Raw genomic sequence first — 18,431 nt, 5'->3', positions numbered from 1 at the left:
CTTGGGAAAAAAAAAAAAAATCACAAGCTGGCCAAATACTAGGAATATGTCTTCCAATCCTGAAAAATCTCACACTCTCACTATCCCTCTCCGAAAGGATGGTCTGGCAACTCCAACCCCCATCTACTTTCTTAACAATCCCAAATATTCAAACTCACCATCAGCAATCAGCCATGTGATGTCTCACCATCAGCCATGATCATTCTTGGACAAACCACATTTCAAAGTTTGCCCCCCAAAGCCAGCTGCCCATTTGGTATCCTCCATCGTACAATGTCCTTATTTGGCACACTGAACTCCTATCCACCAACAATGCCTTCCTTCATCCATAGCATGATGGAGTACTGCACTCCACTGCCTCACATCTTGCTCAGCTTGACACTGTGGTAACCAAGCACTTCAAGATCATTGGAAGCCCCCATGATGAAGCTGAGTCTATGGGCCGATCACATTACCCATCACAGACAGGTCTGTGGTCTCTCTGTCTTCTACCGCCTCCTTTCTGGTTTTGCACCCTCTGCTCTTTCTGTGCTTTGTCTCCCCACCCTTCCCCCAGGTTTCTGCAGGGCTCATACGGTCCACCATCAACCTTATTTTGGTTAAATTACCTAAATCCAGGATAACTGCTCACCTCCACTCATTTGCTCCTCTTTTTCTCCATCTGTGGCATCAACTTCCACATCCTCTTCAATCTCATTCGTCAAGACAGCTGTTCACTACAATCTCAGATCATCCCCAATCCAAAAACATTAATATTTTCTTACCCTTATTAACACCACGCAAATCGCTCCAAATTTTCCAGTTTTCCCTTTTTGGAGTTTCCTTCTATGTCCACCCTTTCCACCTCATGCATGTGTGTTTTGCATCCTGTTTTTGTCTGTTCCGTCCTGATCCGTTCAGAGTTCCAGCTCTTCCAGGCGCCTCAACTATGTATGCAAAAGGAAACAAGACCAAAAGTCCAACAGCGGCATAGCCAGGATTGTTTGATACTTCAGTTGAAGAGAATAGTATGACCTGGGTTACTCTAGTAGCTCATGGTGGTTGAGTATGCACTTTATTGTACAGACCTAAACTCTTCAGGAATCCACTAATTGAAGGTCCAGGAACAATATTTGGTTGGTAACACATTTGCCACTGACGGCGAAATAGCTGAAATGGCCATACCCCTTTTTGGGCCACGCCCCCTTTTTGCCGTGACTGTATCTACAGAACCGTTGGACCTAGGAGGTTGCCCGACCACTCAAAATTTGCGCAATGGCCACATTATGGGGGGTCAGTAATACATTTTCATATCCAAAAGTCAATGGTTTTTAAGATAATTGCCAAAAACCGATTTCAACATGTTACGAACTACAATTGTATGATACCACCAAGGCCACAACATTATATGACACTTATACCTTTTGCATCATCCTATTTTGGAATTTACTTATTTGGATTTCTACACTTTTCGCCTTTACTACAGCCACAAAACGTGACACATTTAATGTTCCTGTCTCTGCAAGTGCACGTTTTGGTACTCATACATGCTCTTGGGCATTTGCATGGAGGAGGCAGGTCATCGGGCCTGCACGATACTGGCAGTATCACTGGTGTTATGCCAACGTCCGTTGCTTCATACCCATACTGGAGTGGATCTGGTTTGGTGACGGCAGGAGTTGGGGCTTGCAACCACATCTTACACTGAAGAAATGCTCGCTTTATGTGTTCTCGTAGCGTTGATGAACAGCACACAAGCTGGTTGAAGTCCAGTTCTTTCTTGGAGTTGTGGTACTGCTCCCATCGATATTCATCGAAAGTGGAACAGTCGGTCTTCTTTAATCCAGACACAAGGAACTTTTCAGCATTGCTTGTTATCTGTGGTGACAGTTCTTCTACACCAAACCCTTCCAGTAGGGAGAGATCGATGGATGCTTTCAGGCCAGACAGCTTTGGACCCACCTTGCTGGTACTGTCGCAACCGCTGAGAGCATGAATGGCTGGGAGACACGACACCAAACCGTTGTCCAGTTGATCAACCAACATGTGGACTGGTACAGTTTTCTTTGTTTTCCGGTTACCAAGCTTCACGTACAGCTTTTGTAGTTGCCAGGTTGTGTTGAAGTGGAAGATGAGGTTGACAAAGACATCTGTGTCAGGCGAGTCGACCAAGACTGATTGAACCCCGTGTTTCACAACACCATCATTAATATGGAACATGATTCTGTCGTCGGCTTCTTCTTGGTTGCTTGAGAGCTCTGCGATCTGTGTTTCAGTGCCAGCTAACAGTTTCCTGCATTCACCCCCATATACTCCTCCAAAGAATATTTCCTTGTCCGACTCGACATTCTGCAGCATCCACTTGAAGACATACTCCTGCAACCGAACTTTGTTCAACATTGAGCTCCAGAACATATCAAGATCGACAGGGAGTTTCTGATTGTCAGACCCAATGGTGATTGTGATTTGTTCTGAGGAACTTCGCTGTGCCCGTTCCATTTGCTTGATTGATGATTTTTGATAAACATCAAAAATAATGTCTATTCTTGTGGACACGGAGCCTGTAGCAAGAATCCTGTTGGAAAGACTCTCAGCCAATTCCCCGAATGTGTGAAGGCCCATCTTTTTCATCGGTAGTTTACGCACAAGTGCCATGAAGTCCACTATTGTCATCTGAGCGTCACTCTTTACATTCCTCGTCTCCTGTGGAAGGCGACTGACAAGTTCCCTGGCTAAGGAGGCTTTATCGGGCTTCTTCAATTTGACGCCATCTTTACATTCAGTGGTGAGGAACTGGGATGTGCTGGTCAATTCATACTTCAGGAGTTCTAGCATGCTGTACCCTCTTTCTCTAGCATAGTCAATGTACCTAACCGTTTCCGCTGCATCCTTTTTCGCCATCGATTTCTTCGCTGTGAACGGAGTAGAAGTACGTTTCACGAAAACAGTCTTGCGGTTGGTAGGGATTGTATCATGTAGGTGCTTCTCCTTATCCTGAAATCTGGTCTCAACAAACTCTTCATAACTCTTCTCACCAATTTCCAGGCATTCAAGTAATCCGTCGACAACCTCCTGGGGAATGTCAGCTCCAGTAGAGATGTTCTGAAGTCTGATTCCAGCGTCGAACGGATTGTTGATGGATTTTATGTAATCCAGAAGGGCCTTTGCACGAACATGGCCAATCTTCGTAGAACTTGGATTGAACTCATGGTGTAGGCTCAGCTCACTGTCATCTTTGTCTCCCAAGTTGCACCATTCCAGCAGCTGTGCCACATGAAGATCTTTCTCATGCTTTAGGAGATTCCATAAGGCTACTGCTTCTTTCTGTCTGGTCATCCCAATGATACCTCCAGCAACCTTGGCGGGTTTATTGTAACACTTCTCGAGTGCCATGTCAAATCCTACTGCACTGCCTTGTCGGGTAGTGTGGTACATCACCCATCCACCATCTGTAAAGCATCTGTAGATACCCGGGAACTTCCTTTGTAGGTCCAGGCAATCTTCAAGGAACAGCGTACCCCATCTGCTATAGTTTGTCCGGCCAAACTTGCTTCTCGGTGCGACGCCATGTTGTTTTATGGGATACCGCTGCCTGCATGCAGGCTCAACGACAAAACACCCATGACCGGAATTTCTAGCCATGTCTAGACTCTAGTCTAGACTCTAGACTAAATTCTAGTCTAGACTCTAGTCTAGACTAGACTCTAGTCTTGACTCTAGTCTAGACTCTAGTCTAGTCTAGACTCTTCAGGAATCAAGTAATTGAACAATAGGAACAGGAACAGGAACAATTACGAATAATATTGTAGTTCGTAACATGTTGAAATCGGTTTTTGGCAATTATCTTAAAAACCATTGACTTTTGGATATGAAAATGTATTACTGACCCCCCATAATGTGGCCATTGCGCAAATTTTGAGTGGTCGGGCAACCTCCTAGGTCCAACGGTTCTGTAGATACAGTCACGGCAAAAAAGGGGGCGTGGCCCAAAAAGGGGTGTGGCCATTTCAGTTATTTCGCCGTCAGTGGCAAATGTGTTACCAACCAAATATTGTTCCTGGACCTTCAATTAGTGGATTCCTGAAGAGTTTAGGTCTGTACAATAAAGTGCATACTCAACCACCATGAGCTACTCTAGTAGGTGGGGATACCAGGTTGAAAATAATGCAAGTATTACATTTTAGCATGACTCCACACTGCCACTGGCTCTGATACTGGCTTTTGTTGTTGATAGTCATCACAATGTCCGGCCTGACCAGAAACTGTCATTGGCAGAGTTGGAAAGTAAGATCCGTGTCAGATGGAGAAAGGATTCGAGGAATAAGAAGAATATACCCAGAACGCTCACGACTGAGCATCCACACCTGCAGAACAAGACGCGTGACCTTGGTTAAGATGTAACGTGTTTGTTGCAGGCATTGAGCATTATTACCCCCACCACTACACCCAGTTTTTTATGCAGGGTTGACGACGTCCTCCCCCAACCTCCAACTCTCACCCCCACCCCAACTTCCTCCCTCCCCACCACCCACCACCCCCAGCGAATTAGTTACAGCATGTTAGCAGTCATCAGAATACCACTTCTAATCGAGTCATGAACCATACACCACTTCAATCCAGTAACTTTACAGTCACAGTAAAGGGATTGCAGTGTTAATAATAATATAGTAAACATAATCGTAACGTCATTGTTATTATTGTGAAGACGATGTTATTGTATCAATAAACCGAGGCCAATTCCTTACTCCCGGGATAATTAGTACACCACTTCTCATCGAGTCAACAATGAACTAGACACCGCTTCAATCCAGTAACTCTTCAGTCATGACAAAGAGATTGCAGCGTTATGATTACATTTACTATATTATTAGTCCCCTACCGGTGTACACCGGAGGGGACTATAGGTTTGTCAGTCAGTCCGTCAGTCCGTCAGTCAGTCAGTCAGTCAGTCCGTCAGTCCGTCAGTCAGTCCGTCAGTCCGTCAGTCCGTCAGTCCGTCAGTCCGTCAGTCCGTCAGTCCGACAGTCCGTCAGTCCGACAGTCTGACAGTCCGTCAGTCCGACAGTCTGACAGTCCGTCACGCAAGGAACAGATTTCCAGACTTTTTTTCTAAACTCTTAATGCTAATGATTTCAAACTTGGTACATGGTTTCCTCATGATAAGTTACAGATCAAGTTCGAACTTCACGACGTTTCGATCATTTTTGACAAAGTTATGGCACTTTGAACTTTGGTAATTCTGATAATTCTGATGCTCCTTAACCCAGTGCCATTTTAAGTTTTAATTTCCTTTAAAAACCATTTTCTCTGCAATAATTAGACCGATTGAGATCAAATTGTCACCGTAGGGGGGACTCGGTCTGTAGAATATTTTAATGGTAATTATGACGTCACAGGTCACGTGGTTTGGCCGCCATATTGTTTTTCGTGAAAAAACGAAAACCCCTTTTTCTCTGCAACGGCTGAACAGATCGAGGCCAAACTTTGCAGGCAGAATCGCATATCCATGACGAACAAAAAAGTCTGGAAGCACGACGTCATGCGTCACATGGTTTCAGAGTTATGACGTTTTAAAGCATGAACCTTTAAAACCGAGCCCCTCCCTCATTTTTGATCCAATCGAGGGGAAACTTCACAGATCTGTTCAGCATGTCAGTCTACCAAAATATCTTTTTGGAATTTGCGATAGGGCACGTGGTTTGGCAGATTCGTTAATGAAACGAAAAAATATTATTTTATTTTTTTAAGTCTCTTGAATCACTAGTACCTCGGACCGTGAGTTGGTAATTATATAATTCACACAGTGCAATACGTGCAGGCTGCTCCACGGAGCGACCTTGCGGGCTTATCAACAAGGCGAGGCGTGACACGTGTCTCAGCATACCTCAGATCAAGTTTGAAAACCAGCATCAACCGTGCATAAATTTGCATATTCGATCATTTTTGACAAAGTTATGGCACTTTGAACTTTGGTAGGGGACATGTATTGCAGTGCAATACTCAGAATGCTTGCTATTATTATTAACGTTATTATTATTATTACCACAAAAACGATACTACTGTATTAATAAACCTGGGCAAATTTGTCCGAAGCAGCCTGAAGGTGAGCCATAAAGACATGAAGCCTAAGGCCTATACGTACTGTGTCGTTGGAAGACCCATGATAACACCTATGCTTTTGATATTTGATGTCCATTTTAACAATCTGTTTGTGTTTCACACTGAATGAAAAACGTAGAGGTAGAGCATGGCGATTGCGATATATGACAGGTTCAACGATATTTTCAGGATGAACAGCATACAAATCAAAATGGCAGTGTGTGGAGTCAGCCGTTGTACGACGTAATCACATCACCCGATCATGTGACCAGATCTTCAGCTCTGATTGGTACAAGTTTGTGAAGAACATACATACATACGGACAGACAAACACTGTTCTAGACAGCTTTACCCTACGGGCTATCCCGTAAAAAAAACCCTTACATAGGCCAGTTGGTCAAAACACAACTGGCCAAACAAGATTTGCAAAGCAAGCAATCGTAGAAGAAACTTGAACACATGGTAGAGCGCATACGTTCACCAGGCTGAACAGTTTACATTTTGTATCCCAGCGTTAGGTCGGATCGGCATCCAGACCTTAACCAAAATCTAATTGGCTTGTTATTGTTACATACCTAACTGATCTACTAAGCTTTGTCAAAATCCCTCCATAACTTTTTGAAATATCGTGCTATATATCGTCTTTGGCCACATCTCTCAATGTGAAGAACTATTTAAAAATTATTTTTTAATTCTCGTATCCGTATCCAAATCTTCACCAAAGTCGAATCAATTTGGCCTTGTCACACACCCAACAGCAACAACAAAAAAGTAAGACAAGATTCAAATGCTGAATTTTGAAAAGCTCGTCCATGTGCGAGCCCACAGGTCTTACCTTTGCATGTCATTTTGCTGGACTAACAGCTGGGAGATGCAGAAGTTGAGATGTTGAAACATGAGCATGGTCTGTTTGTTTTCCATATGTCCTGGCAGAGAGCGACTCAGAAAACTCTGAAGCGGAAAGAAAAGTGTTTGAAGAGAGCAGCTAACAAGATGATCAAAACAGCAAAAAAGATACAATGCTTTCACATGTGAATGGTGCTGCAAACAGCTTTCAATATCATAATTGGCACTATTCATTGTGATCTGGGAAAGAACAAAAATAGTTGTCGAGGCTCATAAGAGCCAATCATTACCAAGTACAAACCTGTTGATCCTGCAGAAGAGTGTTGCACATGGCAGTGTTGTACTCAAGTCGAGATTTTAGTTGGTCCAACTGCATCTGCCACTGCTGTTGCTTCTCATTAAAGGAGAGCTCAGACACCCAGCAGCTATTCTCCTGGCGCCTTATTCTCTGTGGGCTTTGGCCGTTTCTCCCTTGTACAACATTCTCCTGTCGTAGGACAAAGGGGCCTTCACCGCTCTTCAGAGCATCCTCAGGGGTCAGACTTTTATCCCACCTGTGGAAAGTACACACTTTGTTAGTCCAGAGGCAAATATAAACCATATATAGACAGAACCACAAAACTTTATTTCTAACAACAAAACTGTGCACAATATGTTTGTGTGATACCCAACAACACAATCTTATTTTAGCACTCCAGGAATTCCACAAGACCTGGAGGGAGCACGACCTCTTACCTCTGACTACAATTCGGGGGCCTGCATGTATGCACGCTCTGTCTTGTTGCACCACTGGCTGAACCAGAGGCGGTAAATAATGTTGACTGTTATTAATACTTCAAGCCTTCAAAACCCTCTCCCCACCAATATAACTCAACACCTTCCCCCTCACCCCACTGAAACTGCTCAGCCCACTCTCCCCCACTGAAAGTGCTCAGCCCCCTTTCCCCCACCGAAAGTCCACAACCTCTCCCCAAATCCTCAACCTCCCACCTCAAACTCTGGCCTCCTGCTCAAAAGCAAACGGGCATTGCCACATCAAAATATGTAAACACTTTCCCCTCCCCTAATCATGCCATCACAGACTGCACAGAAACCACAATCAAAATAGCTTACACATGTCATGACCTGTCATGGTCGCCTTTCCAACTCACAACTAAGCGACATATGTGGAAACCCCATGGAATTGCATCTCTCAAGACTAATCATGCCAATAAACGACCCAAAACCAATTATCTTCTTCCTGATGATATACACATTGTTGAAAGTAAATAATGTCGCAAGATTCATTAAAACTAAATAATGTTTTCTTTCAAAACCTCACGAGATTCTCAGAAGTCCTCAGACAAAGACCTTTATAATGAATGGCATGGGTTTTATGGTCCATGGTCAAGTCGTTTAAGAGAAAATAACAGCAAAGACTCGTGTAGCCTCCGTGGTAAAAGCCCTGCTTGAGAGAATGCCGCAAAGTTATTTAGGCGGTCTATAGACAACAGACTGCTGCCTCGCTCACTGATGCCCATCTTCACAAGGACCAAGGTGCTATCAGCTCAAAATCCTTTAAATTCTCATTTTGATAATTTACACGAAAAGGAAAACTTGTAGTGAGGGCATGGCGATTGTGAATATGACAGCTCCAAAGAGGTCTTTGGCTTCACATAGCAGTAAGCACAAACATAGCGACCGTACGATTTTTCAGATTGAAACTGTGGGTGGAGTAGGCGGACAGACCAACCAATGGGTGGAACAGATTGTTACACACAGACCTAGAGATGACCAGGCATATTATTATATAAATGATGCCCCTCGCTCGTCAGAGCCGCTCCCCACCCCTTTTGAACATAGTTATTATTAGAGTTTAAGTGCTGTGCATAGTGTGACAATGAATGAATGAATGAATGAATGAATGATCGTTTTAAGGCCATTTTCCCCGCTATAGCGGGGGGTTAGCCTTGCGGGTCCCATGACAATCATGGTTCCCTGTTTGAGGCAATGTTTTTATGGCCGGATGCCCTTCCTGGCGCCAACCCTTGGTGGCATCTTACGATGCGCAGGGATACGGTGTACCTATTCTAAACCGGGGTACACACCGGAATCATTCATCCCAGCAAGCTGGTACTCAATTTGCCGACCTCGGAAGGATGACAGGCTGAGTCAACCCCCCTGGTGTTAATTCAGCGATCGACCGGGATTCGAACCCAGGATCCTAGGATCCCAAGCCGGCATCCTAACCGCTAAGCCAACACCAGGGAGGTCCAACCCCCCTGCCAACACCAGGGGGTTCATACGTCCTTCGTAGGGACTTCATAGGGCCACTTACACGAGGGAAATTCTCTTTTTGCTTGCGGATTACGACTAAGAGGGGAGCTGTGTGTATGTATATGTTAAACAGTCAGCTGGTTATGGTCCTTTTAACCAGACTCTTCCGGGGTTAAGATGTCTGTGCTGTGGACCTACAGTCACGTGAAAAAGTAAGTACACCCCATGTAAAGTTTTGACTTTTTCAACACATTTCAACATACAGCTATTTCATCTTCATTTCAACAATATTGACAGATAAAGGTGATATAATATAACAAATATCATGAAACATTTACAATTTGTAGTCCATTGGATAATTTAAATAAACATAAATGCAAATTTCACATGTGGAAAAAGTAAGTACACCCCTACATTTATCACTACTTCAAATACCTAAAATTAGAATCAGGTGCACCAGCTCAGGTGCAAATGATTAGAACATCGTTAGAAAGGATCTTGGAGGAACCTGTCTTATTTAAACCTCAGACATTTATTTTGGTTTGCTCTTTGTTGTTGAAGTGTGCGGCGTCACCATGCCTAGATCAAAAGATCTCTCTGAGGCCTTCAGAAAGAAGGTTATAGATGCCTACAAGTCTGGGCAGGGATTTAAAAAGATCTCCAAACAATTTGAAATCAATCATTCGACTGTCCGGAAGATCATCGACAAGTGGAGAAGATTCCAAAGAACTGCCAACTTGTTCAGGCCAGGCCACCCCAGCAAGTTCAGCCTGAGAGCAGACCGCAAGATGCTGAAAGAAGTCTAAGAACCCCAGAATATCATCACGGGACCTACAAGTAGCTCTTGCCACTGTTGATGTCAAAGTGCATGGATCTACCATTAGAAAGAGGCTGCACAAATTTGATCTACATGGGAGGTGTGCCAGGAGGAAACCTTTGCTGTCCAGAAAGAACATCAGGGCAAGACTAAAGTTTGCCAATGAACACCGAGGCAAAGACCAGCACTTCTGGAACAATGTGCTCTGGACAGATGAGTCAAAGGTAGAGCTATTTGGCCACAGTACCAGAAGACATGTTTGGCAAAAACCAAAGACAGCATTTGACCACAAGAACCTGATACCAACTGTAAAGCATGGTGGTGGAAATATTATGGTTTGGGGCAGCTTTGCTGCATCAGGGCCTGGGCAGCTCACCATCATCGAATCCACTATGAATTCTTCATTGTACCATAAGGTGCTTGAGGGTAATGTGAGGCCATCTGTCGGAAAGTTGAAGCTCAACCGAAGGTGGACCTTGCAACATGACAATGACCCTAAACATACCAGTAAATCCACCAAGGAATGGCTGAAAAGAAAGAAATGGAGGGTTCTGGAATGGCCAAGTCAAAGCCCGGATCTAAATCCCATCGAGATGTTGTGGGGGGATTTGAAACGAGCTGTGCATGCAAGAAACCCCTCAAACATCGCACAGCTGAAAGAATTCTGCATGGAGGAGTGGGCAAAAATTTCTCCCAGTCGATGTCAGAGACTGGTAGACAGTTATAAGAAACGCCTACTTGAGGTTGTTTCTGCCAAAGGGGGCAATACCACCTATTAGAGCCAAGGGTGTACTTACTTTTTCCACATGCGAAATTTGCATTTATGTTTATTTAAATTATACAATGGACTACAAAATGTAAATGTTTCATGATATTTGTTATATTATATCACCTTTATCTGTCAATATTGTTGAAATGAAGATCAAATAGCTGCATGTTGAAATATGTTGAAAAAGTCAAAACTTTACATGGGGTGTACTTACTTTTTCACGTGACTGCAGTTATTTCATAGTGCATGTTAGCATAAGTGTCATGTGATTACGAGGCAGTGTAAATCAAGTGTTTTAGTAAGCCCCTCATCCTCCTGCCAAAGATGTGTGTCTAATAGGCTTCGGCAAAAAAATTGATTTCCCGGTTAAAATCGATTCCCACCATTGGAACCGGGAATCACACCCTAATTTCCACAGAACCAATTACCCGCCTGAAACGGTTCCAAGTCTCTGAAGTCTATTCTGACTCTGCCTCATCACATTTTGTCCATTGAGAATCGGTTCGTTTATTCAGTAAATTATATCCTGTTATTCTCTACAAAACAGATAAAGACAAGTCAGTTTTTCTGAGTCTAGTTTGGTCCAAAGTGAAGAAAATGAGCAGACGTCACGCATGAAGGCACCATTAACAGTGTCTCACTAGTCTCGGTTTGCTCAGCCATTTATTGATGTGGATTCGCCAACTGTCGTTCAGTCTTGATCCAACTACAGGCGGATGTGGTGATCTCTCGGCCCCTACCCGCCTGTAGGATGCGTCAGTCTTCCGAAGACTGTGCGCCGTAACAATAAATATCATGCCACCACCTTATGGCAATTCAAGCTAGATAAACAGAGTTTACACAATGAATTATACATATTATTAATAATTTAATATATACATTCAATTTTGATTTAGGCAGTGTGGTTAAAAAAGGTAAAAAGCTTCACCTTCGGCGGGACATGTTTGATCGACGGGGCGTTTGCCTCTTACTGCAATCCACATCAGCAGCATAGATATCCAAGGGTTTCTTGTCTACACCTATCTCCTGATTCCCTCCACAATCTTCTTCATTTTCAATCTCCCCTTCATCTTCCTGCTCAAGATCCTCCTGCTCCTCCTCTTCATAGTCATCATCATCATCATCAACATCGTCGTCGTCATCCTTGTCACCCTGGCGAGTTGCATCCTCAAGTACCAAAGATCTCAAGCCTTCTTGTTCAGATTCTTCATCATCGAGGAATAACTGTGTCGATCCACCCCAGGTAGCCATTGTCCTGTAGGGTCCAAACATTAGAGAGAAAAATTGATCAATTTAGAATTATAATTTTTTTTGCAAGGGAGACCATATTTATACTGTTGACAATGAATGAATGAATGATCGTTTTAAGGCCATTTTCCCCGCTAGAGCGTGGGTTAGCCTTGCGGGCCCCATGACAATAATCGTTCCCTGTTTGAGGCAATGTTTTTATGGCCGGATGCCCTTCCTGACGCCAACCCTTAGTCGCCTCTTACGATGCGCAGGGATACGGTGCACCTATTCTAACCGGGGTACACACCAGGATCATTCATCCCAGCAAGCTGGTACTCAATTTGCCGACCTTGGAAGGATGACAGGCTGAGTCAAACCCCCTGGCGTTAATTCAGCGATCGACCGGGATTCGAACCCAGGATCCTTGGATCCCAAGCCGGCACCCTAACCGCTAAGCCAACACCAGGACTGTTGACAGGAGGGTCATTTTATGTCAAATCACCCAGTCGTATGAACCACAACATCTCAGTTTGCTGATACTTGTCAAGATTGGGTACAAGTATGAACACACAGGATCTGAAGTTGTTCGAGCCAGTTCCCAATATTAAGGGTAATTTGGCCACTTCTAGTTGTCCCGCTGCCAATGGTAACACATGGACAACGACCATTCCTATAAACCTATTTTCCCTGACAATCCCTAAACGATCGCAGTTGGACTCACCAAACCTGGTGTTTAAGGTGAACTTTTCAAGCAGATTCTTAATCTGCAGTCAAAATAATGCTAGCTCAAATACTTAGAGATAATTGTGTAAAAAAAAAAAAAAAAAAAAAAAAAAGTTTTTTGTAGTCCCTCAATTAGATCCCAAATAATCAGTGTGCCTGTGAACCAAAATGGTCCTGATCTAATTTTCCAGATTCTAGTAGACCTCGGCTTGGACATTAAAAAAAAACCAAGAGGGTGTTTTGTTTCATTTTTCAGAAGTAAAGAAAATGATATCAAGTGAAAAAATCATTTATTTCACATTTTCCAAATGTCATACTTAGGCTGTTGTACATAAATAAAAAACACAACAGGAATAGATCTGAGTAAATGAGCACAAATGTTATCATTAAAACCAAAATCTACATGAATTTGAGCCACAGTTTACCTTTCAGTGTGACTATATGGGATTGAGGCCTGCCTTTCTGTCTCCACACAATTTGCTGTCAGGTTCAAGCTGTTGCCAGACTGTGCCATTAAGGCCTCAAGGTGTTTCCGTTTCAGCCGGAGTTCCTCTCTCAGAACCTGATGTCTCCGGATCTTCGACCAAAGCTGCTGCTGTACCCGCAAAGGACATACATTAGACTCCAAGTTATCAGCTTAATGTAATGCTTTTTAAAATTCCAGAATAATCAAACACCTCATGCTTTAAAGGTCAGTGATGTAAACATAGGGGCAATACCCCTGGCACTCACCTGGTAGAATAAACAGTATACTGCACTGACTAAAGGTATTTTAAACCAATTGCAATGGTTGCTAGAAGACAGGGCAGCATGTAGAATCATACTAACATAATCATAAGACTTTAAACAAACAAACAAAAAAAATACCTATTTCGGGGGGGCAACTCTCCTCCCTCCCCAACCCCGTATTCCTCCTCAGACCACAATTTTTCTAATGCCTTGAACAAACATTCGTACATCATGGGTGATTAAGGTTGTGGTGAAGTTTCATCGAAATTGCGTGTGTAGTTTCTGAGAAGAAAGCAAATACCAATTTTGGGGGGCCACACCCTACCCCCCCCCCCCCCCCAGACACCCAAAGGGAAAGATTTTTTTTTAATGCCATGAACAAACTTTGGTGGTGAAGGTTGTGGTCAAGTTTCATCGATATTGTGTGTGTGTAGTTTCAGAGGAAAAAGCAAATTCCTATTTTGGGGGGGTCAAACCTGGATCCACTTTGAACCCTCGGTTAACCCCGATTTTTTTTTTATGCCATGAACAAACGTTAGTCACCACACAACAAATATCATTTGTGCCAAGTTGGTCACAATCACTTCAGCGGTTTCGGAGAAGAAGTTGCAAGTGTTCATGGACGGACAAACGGACGATGCACCATCGCATAAGCTCCCCTGAACTTCGTTCCAGGTGAGCTAAAAAATGTGCAGGTGTGCACGCGCACACACTGCATTTTTCGTGTCTAGCAAGCACTCTTGGCCTCAGAGCGGGAATACACTTCTTGACACACCTTCCGTGGACAATGTGCTGTGGCAAATTCTTGGAAATGCAAGTTTTATTAATTGTCATTTTTGAAAGAAATTTTATTGATCACAACACATGGGTGAAACTGCAAAAGTTTTGAAAAAAAAAGGAAAAGCACTCCGTTCTAGGGGGGAACCGGTGGCATGCCTCCCCATAAATTTTTGAAAACTTTGTCAAAATATGCATTTTGGGGGTGATCTTGTCCAAATTGTAACAAAAAATAATTATGCAAATAAAAAAAGCGATATTTGGGAGACTTTTATATTTATTTTACCTGAACATCCATTGCTAGGAAGATTATTTTCAGTGAGTACACCATTTTTTATCATAAATAAATGAATACCACATCCCTTTCCAGGATTTTCAATACACGAGTGGGTCCAGTGGCGTAGTGATGGAGGGGGAGGCGGGGGGGGGGGGGGGGGTGGCTTTGGGTGCGATCGCACCAGGCAAGAAGTGGATGGGGCGCCAAATGACACCCTCCATTTAGTTGCATTGTATATAGATTATAATACAACGAACTGGTGAGATCACGAGAGGCAACCTTCAGAACCACGTTTTACAGTTTAAACTCCGTGCTACGTGTCAATGTGTCATGTCGATGTTTACAAACTCCTTTCCATCCGGATTCACTTTTTTCCTAATTCCTATTTCTATCACCTCGCATAGTAAATAAATTCGTGTTCCGGTGTTGCTGCGTAGATCTCTTGTCTTGTATAATGAGGTTTAATATGCACTCGATAACATGGAGATCGCCCATTGGCCCAAGGGATAAAGGGGTGTAACTGTTGGATGTTTGTTATGGAATGACGTCAATCAAATCTAGATATCTCACGGTGTTAGGTCCCAATCAGCGACGGCCAGGATCGTGTCAAGTGAGTTATTTAACTTCCTTGCCTTCCTCTGCTGCAGGCCTGCGGATTTCACGGAAACGATCGTTACTGGTAGCGTGTCGGTAACGTGATAGGAAAAACACGGAACCAAAAGTACGTTTCCCATCGCAGAAAGGCAGTGTAAGGCAAAAAGATGTAGTATTTACCTTCACGTGTGATTTTCAGCTAACTATTTTGGAAGTTGAGTTTTATTTCCAACAAAATTAGGCCGGCAAAGCAGATAGCATGTAGTTTCCCACATTCAGGTTCGCGATATGACTTCCGCTTTGAGGGACATGCGCATCGGTCTAAATCACAGACTTCCTTTTCAAAATGGCATCCGTTGCTAAGCGAAAAAACCCCGAAAATGTCGCCTGAAAAACATTACGAAAATGGTCATTCAGCGACGATTTTGAAGCGGATTGCGATGGGGAAGGCTTGGTCACATTGCTTCGCTGCAAATAATAATAAAACTTTATTTCATAAGGGTATACACAATCAAATTGACAGAATTTGCTCTTCTCTGATAATAAACATCAACCTCAATAATGAACAAGTACAGATACATTCAAAGTACACCACCCCCATGCCAAAGAATTAAATATCCTACAGCGCGGCATTGCCGGGGCACCTCCGGCGCCCGGGAATACCGCAGTGCAGCTCATTGAGGCTGCATTGGGAAGGAGAGGTGTACACTAATTGATTGATTAATTGTATAATTAAAATCAATAAAAGATTATCACAAAATATTTTCTTAATCAATTGGCTAATAGCATAACTAAACCACTCGTGCTTCATCCGAAGATGTATCTTTTAGAAATTTAATTAAATGTCATTAATAAAAAAATAAATAATTAATTGATTAATCAATAAATAATTAATCGATTAAATGATTAATCAATAAATCAAAAATATCCTTGATAGCCACATCACTTGGTCACTGTCATGTCCAAATATTAGCTTCCTAGCTCAAAAGGTGCCTGAGATATTGGCCAAATGAGAAAGAAAATAAATAAATGATTAATAATGAAAATAAATAAATAATAAGCATGAAAAAATTAAATTATTAATCAATTCGGTCATAGAACACATAAGCCACCACCATTTCATCAGAATCTGTAACTTAAAAAAAAAATTTTTAGTCATTAATCGAATAATTAAATAATTAATCGATTAATTGATTAATTAATAAATCAAAAATATCCTTTGCAGCCAAATCACCTGGTCATTGGCATGTCCAAATATCAGCTTCCTAACTCAAAAGGTGCCTGAGTTAATGGTCAGAAGAGAAAGGAAATTTGATTAATTAAATAAGTACTTAATTAATCGCTAATAATTAAATAACTCCTCAATTTATTGATTAATCAAAAAACAAAAATACCCTTTTTGAGAAAGGACTTGCTCACTACTGTGCCGAAATTTCAGCTTCCTAGCTCAAAGGATGGCTGAGATATCGCCCGGACAAACAAACAAGAAAGCATGAAAACAAGAAAACAAACAACCAGAGTGAAAACTGAGTACTCCCTTTCAGCGCGCGTCACTGCCGAGCCCCCTTCGGTGTCCGGCAATGACGTTTTGCAATGCCTGGAGATGGCATAGGAAAGGTGCGGTGTACAACATGCGTTAATTACATTGCATACATGTAAATGACAGGATTTATTATTGGAGACTACATTTTTTATTTTGTATTACAAATGTTTTGCTTTACAAATTCTAAAGGGAAAAAAAATCGTTTCCCAGTAGGTTTGGGCACGGACCGGAATTTTGTTTCCCATCGGTTCCCATAAACTTAAATCACGGAACCGAAAAACGGTTACCGATGAGATCGAAAATCCCCAGGCCTGTGCTGCTCTGTCGCACCAGCTCGTCTCTAAGAGATAGAAATACCACACCATGCTGAAATACCACAATTCGCTGAATCAACTCAACAGATCATAACAATCATCACATTCCACATTGGAAAGCTTCAGTAGAACTCCACCAAAAACATGCCTAAACACAGACACAGACACCACACAGACACAGACACCACACAGACACAGACACCACACAGACACAGACACCACACAGACACAGACACCACACAGACACAGACACCACACAGACACAGACACCACACACACACACACACACACACACACACACACACACACACACACACACACACACACACACACACACACACACCATCATCATGTAATGGAGGTCCTGTAATCACCCTTGCCCCAGTATAAACCAGGGCATTCACTGCCCAATTGCGTTCTGCTCATTTGTTTACTTGGTGAATACTGGACTCGTTATCGAATCGTGTGTACATTTTTTTTACTTGTGAAAATCGAAGATTTTTCACGTACGGGTATATTGGTTGGTCTTGTGCGTGCGTTATTCATCGTCTGTTATTTTGCAAAAAAAAAATTTTTTTTGGACAAGTGTGTTGATCGTGTGTGTGTGTGTCTGTCTGTGTGTGTCCGCTCACTTATACTTGCCGACAGGTCACAATTTGAAACCGAACTTCATGAAACGTCACCAAATGCTCGAGTTGATCGTGCGACAGAATCCTATTTATTTTTTTTAGGTCAAAAGGTCAAAATAGGCCACAGGTCGACCATGTTTCTTCAACTTTCTAAAATCCTCAATTTTCATCCGATTGCCTGAAATTTGAATAGGATTTACATATCAGCGAACTGAATTCAACCAACTATTTTTGAGATCAACATATAGTTTGGCAGGAGATATAGGTTCCCATGCACCCCCCTAAAACTAAATTCCAAAATAATTTTTAGCACCCCCAGGACATCTACTTAAAGAATTTTGATGTTTGCAGCGGAAAAAATGTCCCACGGGGTCCTAATTAGCATATTTCCAAGATGGCTGCCATCCGCATCCATTAAAACGCCAAGTATCATATGTCAGTAACTGATGAGCCGATTTTGATGACCTTGGTGTCGATATTATGGTTTACTGAGGTGCTGAATCGATTTCAGAGGTTTTCGAAACGATTAGATATCAAGATCACATGATTTAGGCGAAGGTCAATGTCATTTAAAGAAATCTCTTCATTTTCATTTTCCGACCTGCATTATTTTTGACCCAGCTCCCATAGATATGGTGATAGAAGCTTACTTATTGCTTTAAAACTTTTCTTATTATCATATTATTCGTATTATTATATGTATATGTGTATTGATATTTATATGTATACTTCTCTTTTTCTAGATCTATTGGTGAAGGTGCATGCTGCTTCAACATTGAATGCTTCATTCTGGTGATATGCAGAGACTATATCCTATAACTATTATAATGTATAGTAAACCAATACCAG

General features: G+C 42.4%; 1 protein-coding gene across 8 annotated transcripts in view; it reads right to left on the bottom strand.

Moving 5' to 3' along the window:
* PCM1 (pericentriolar material 1) overlaps nt 1-18,431 on the bottom strand; it is a 149,649-nt gene that overhangs the window by 55,017 nt on the left and 76,201 nt on the right. For 7 of the 8 annotated variants that reach the window (XM_068132244.2, XM_078766142.1, XM_068132242.2 and 4 more), the window contains exons 17-20: nt 13,145-13,314; nt 11,695-12,021; nt 7,226-7,478; nt 6,914-7,029 (exon numbers count right to left, since the gene is read on the bottom strand). In XM_068132244.2, coding sequence (XP_067988345.2) covers nt 6,914-7,029; nt 7,226-7,478; nt 11,695-12,021; nt 13,145-13,314 — 866 coding nt within the window. The remainder of the gene's footprint in view (nt 1-6,913; nt 7,030-7,225; nt 7,479-11,694; nt 12,022-13,144; nt 13,315-18,431) is intronic. The other variant, XM_078766141.1, reaches the window with a different exon arrangement.

The sequence above is a fragment of the Myxine glutinosa genome, chromosome 12 (genome assembly GCF_964187855.1).
Source record: "Myxine glutinosa chromosome 12, kmMyxGlut1.1, whole genome shotgun sequence".
Taxonomy (NCBI): Eukaryota; Metazoa; Chordata; class Myxini; order Myxiniformes; family Myxinidae; genus Myxine; species Myxine glutinosa.
The sequence above is the reverse complement of the archived record's forward strand: the minus strand, read 5'-3'. Positions and strand labels throughout refer to the sequence as shown.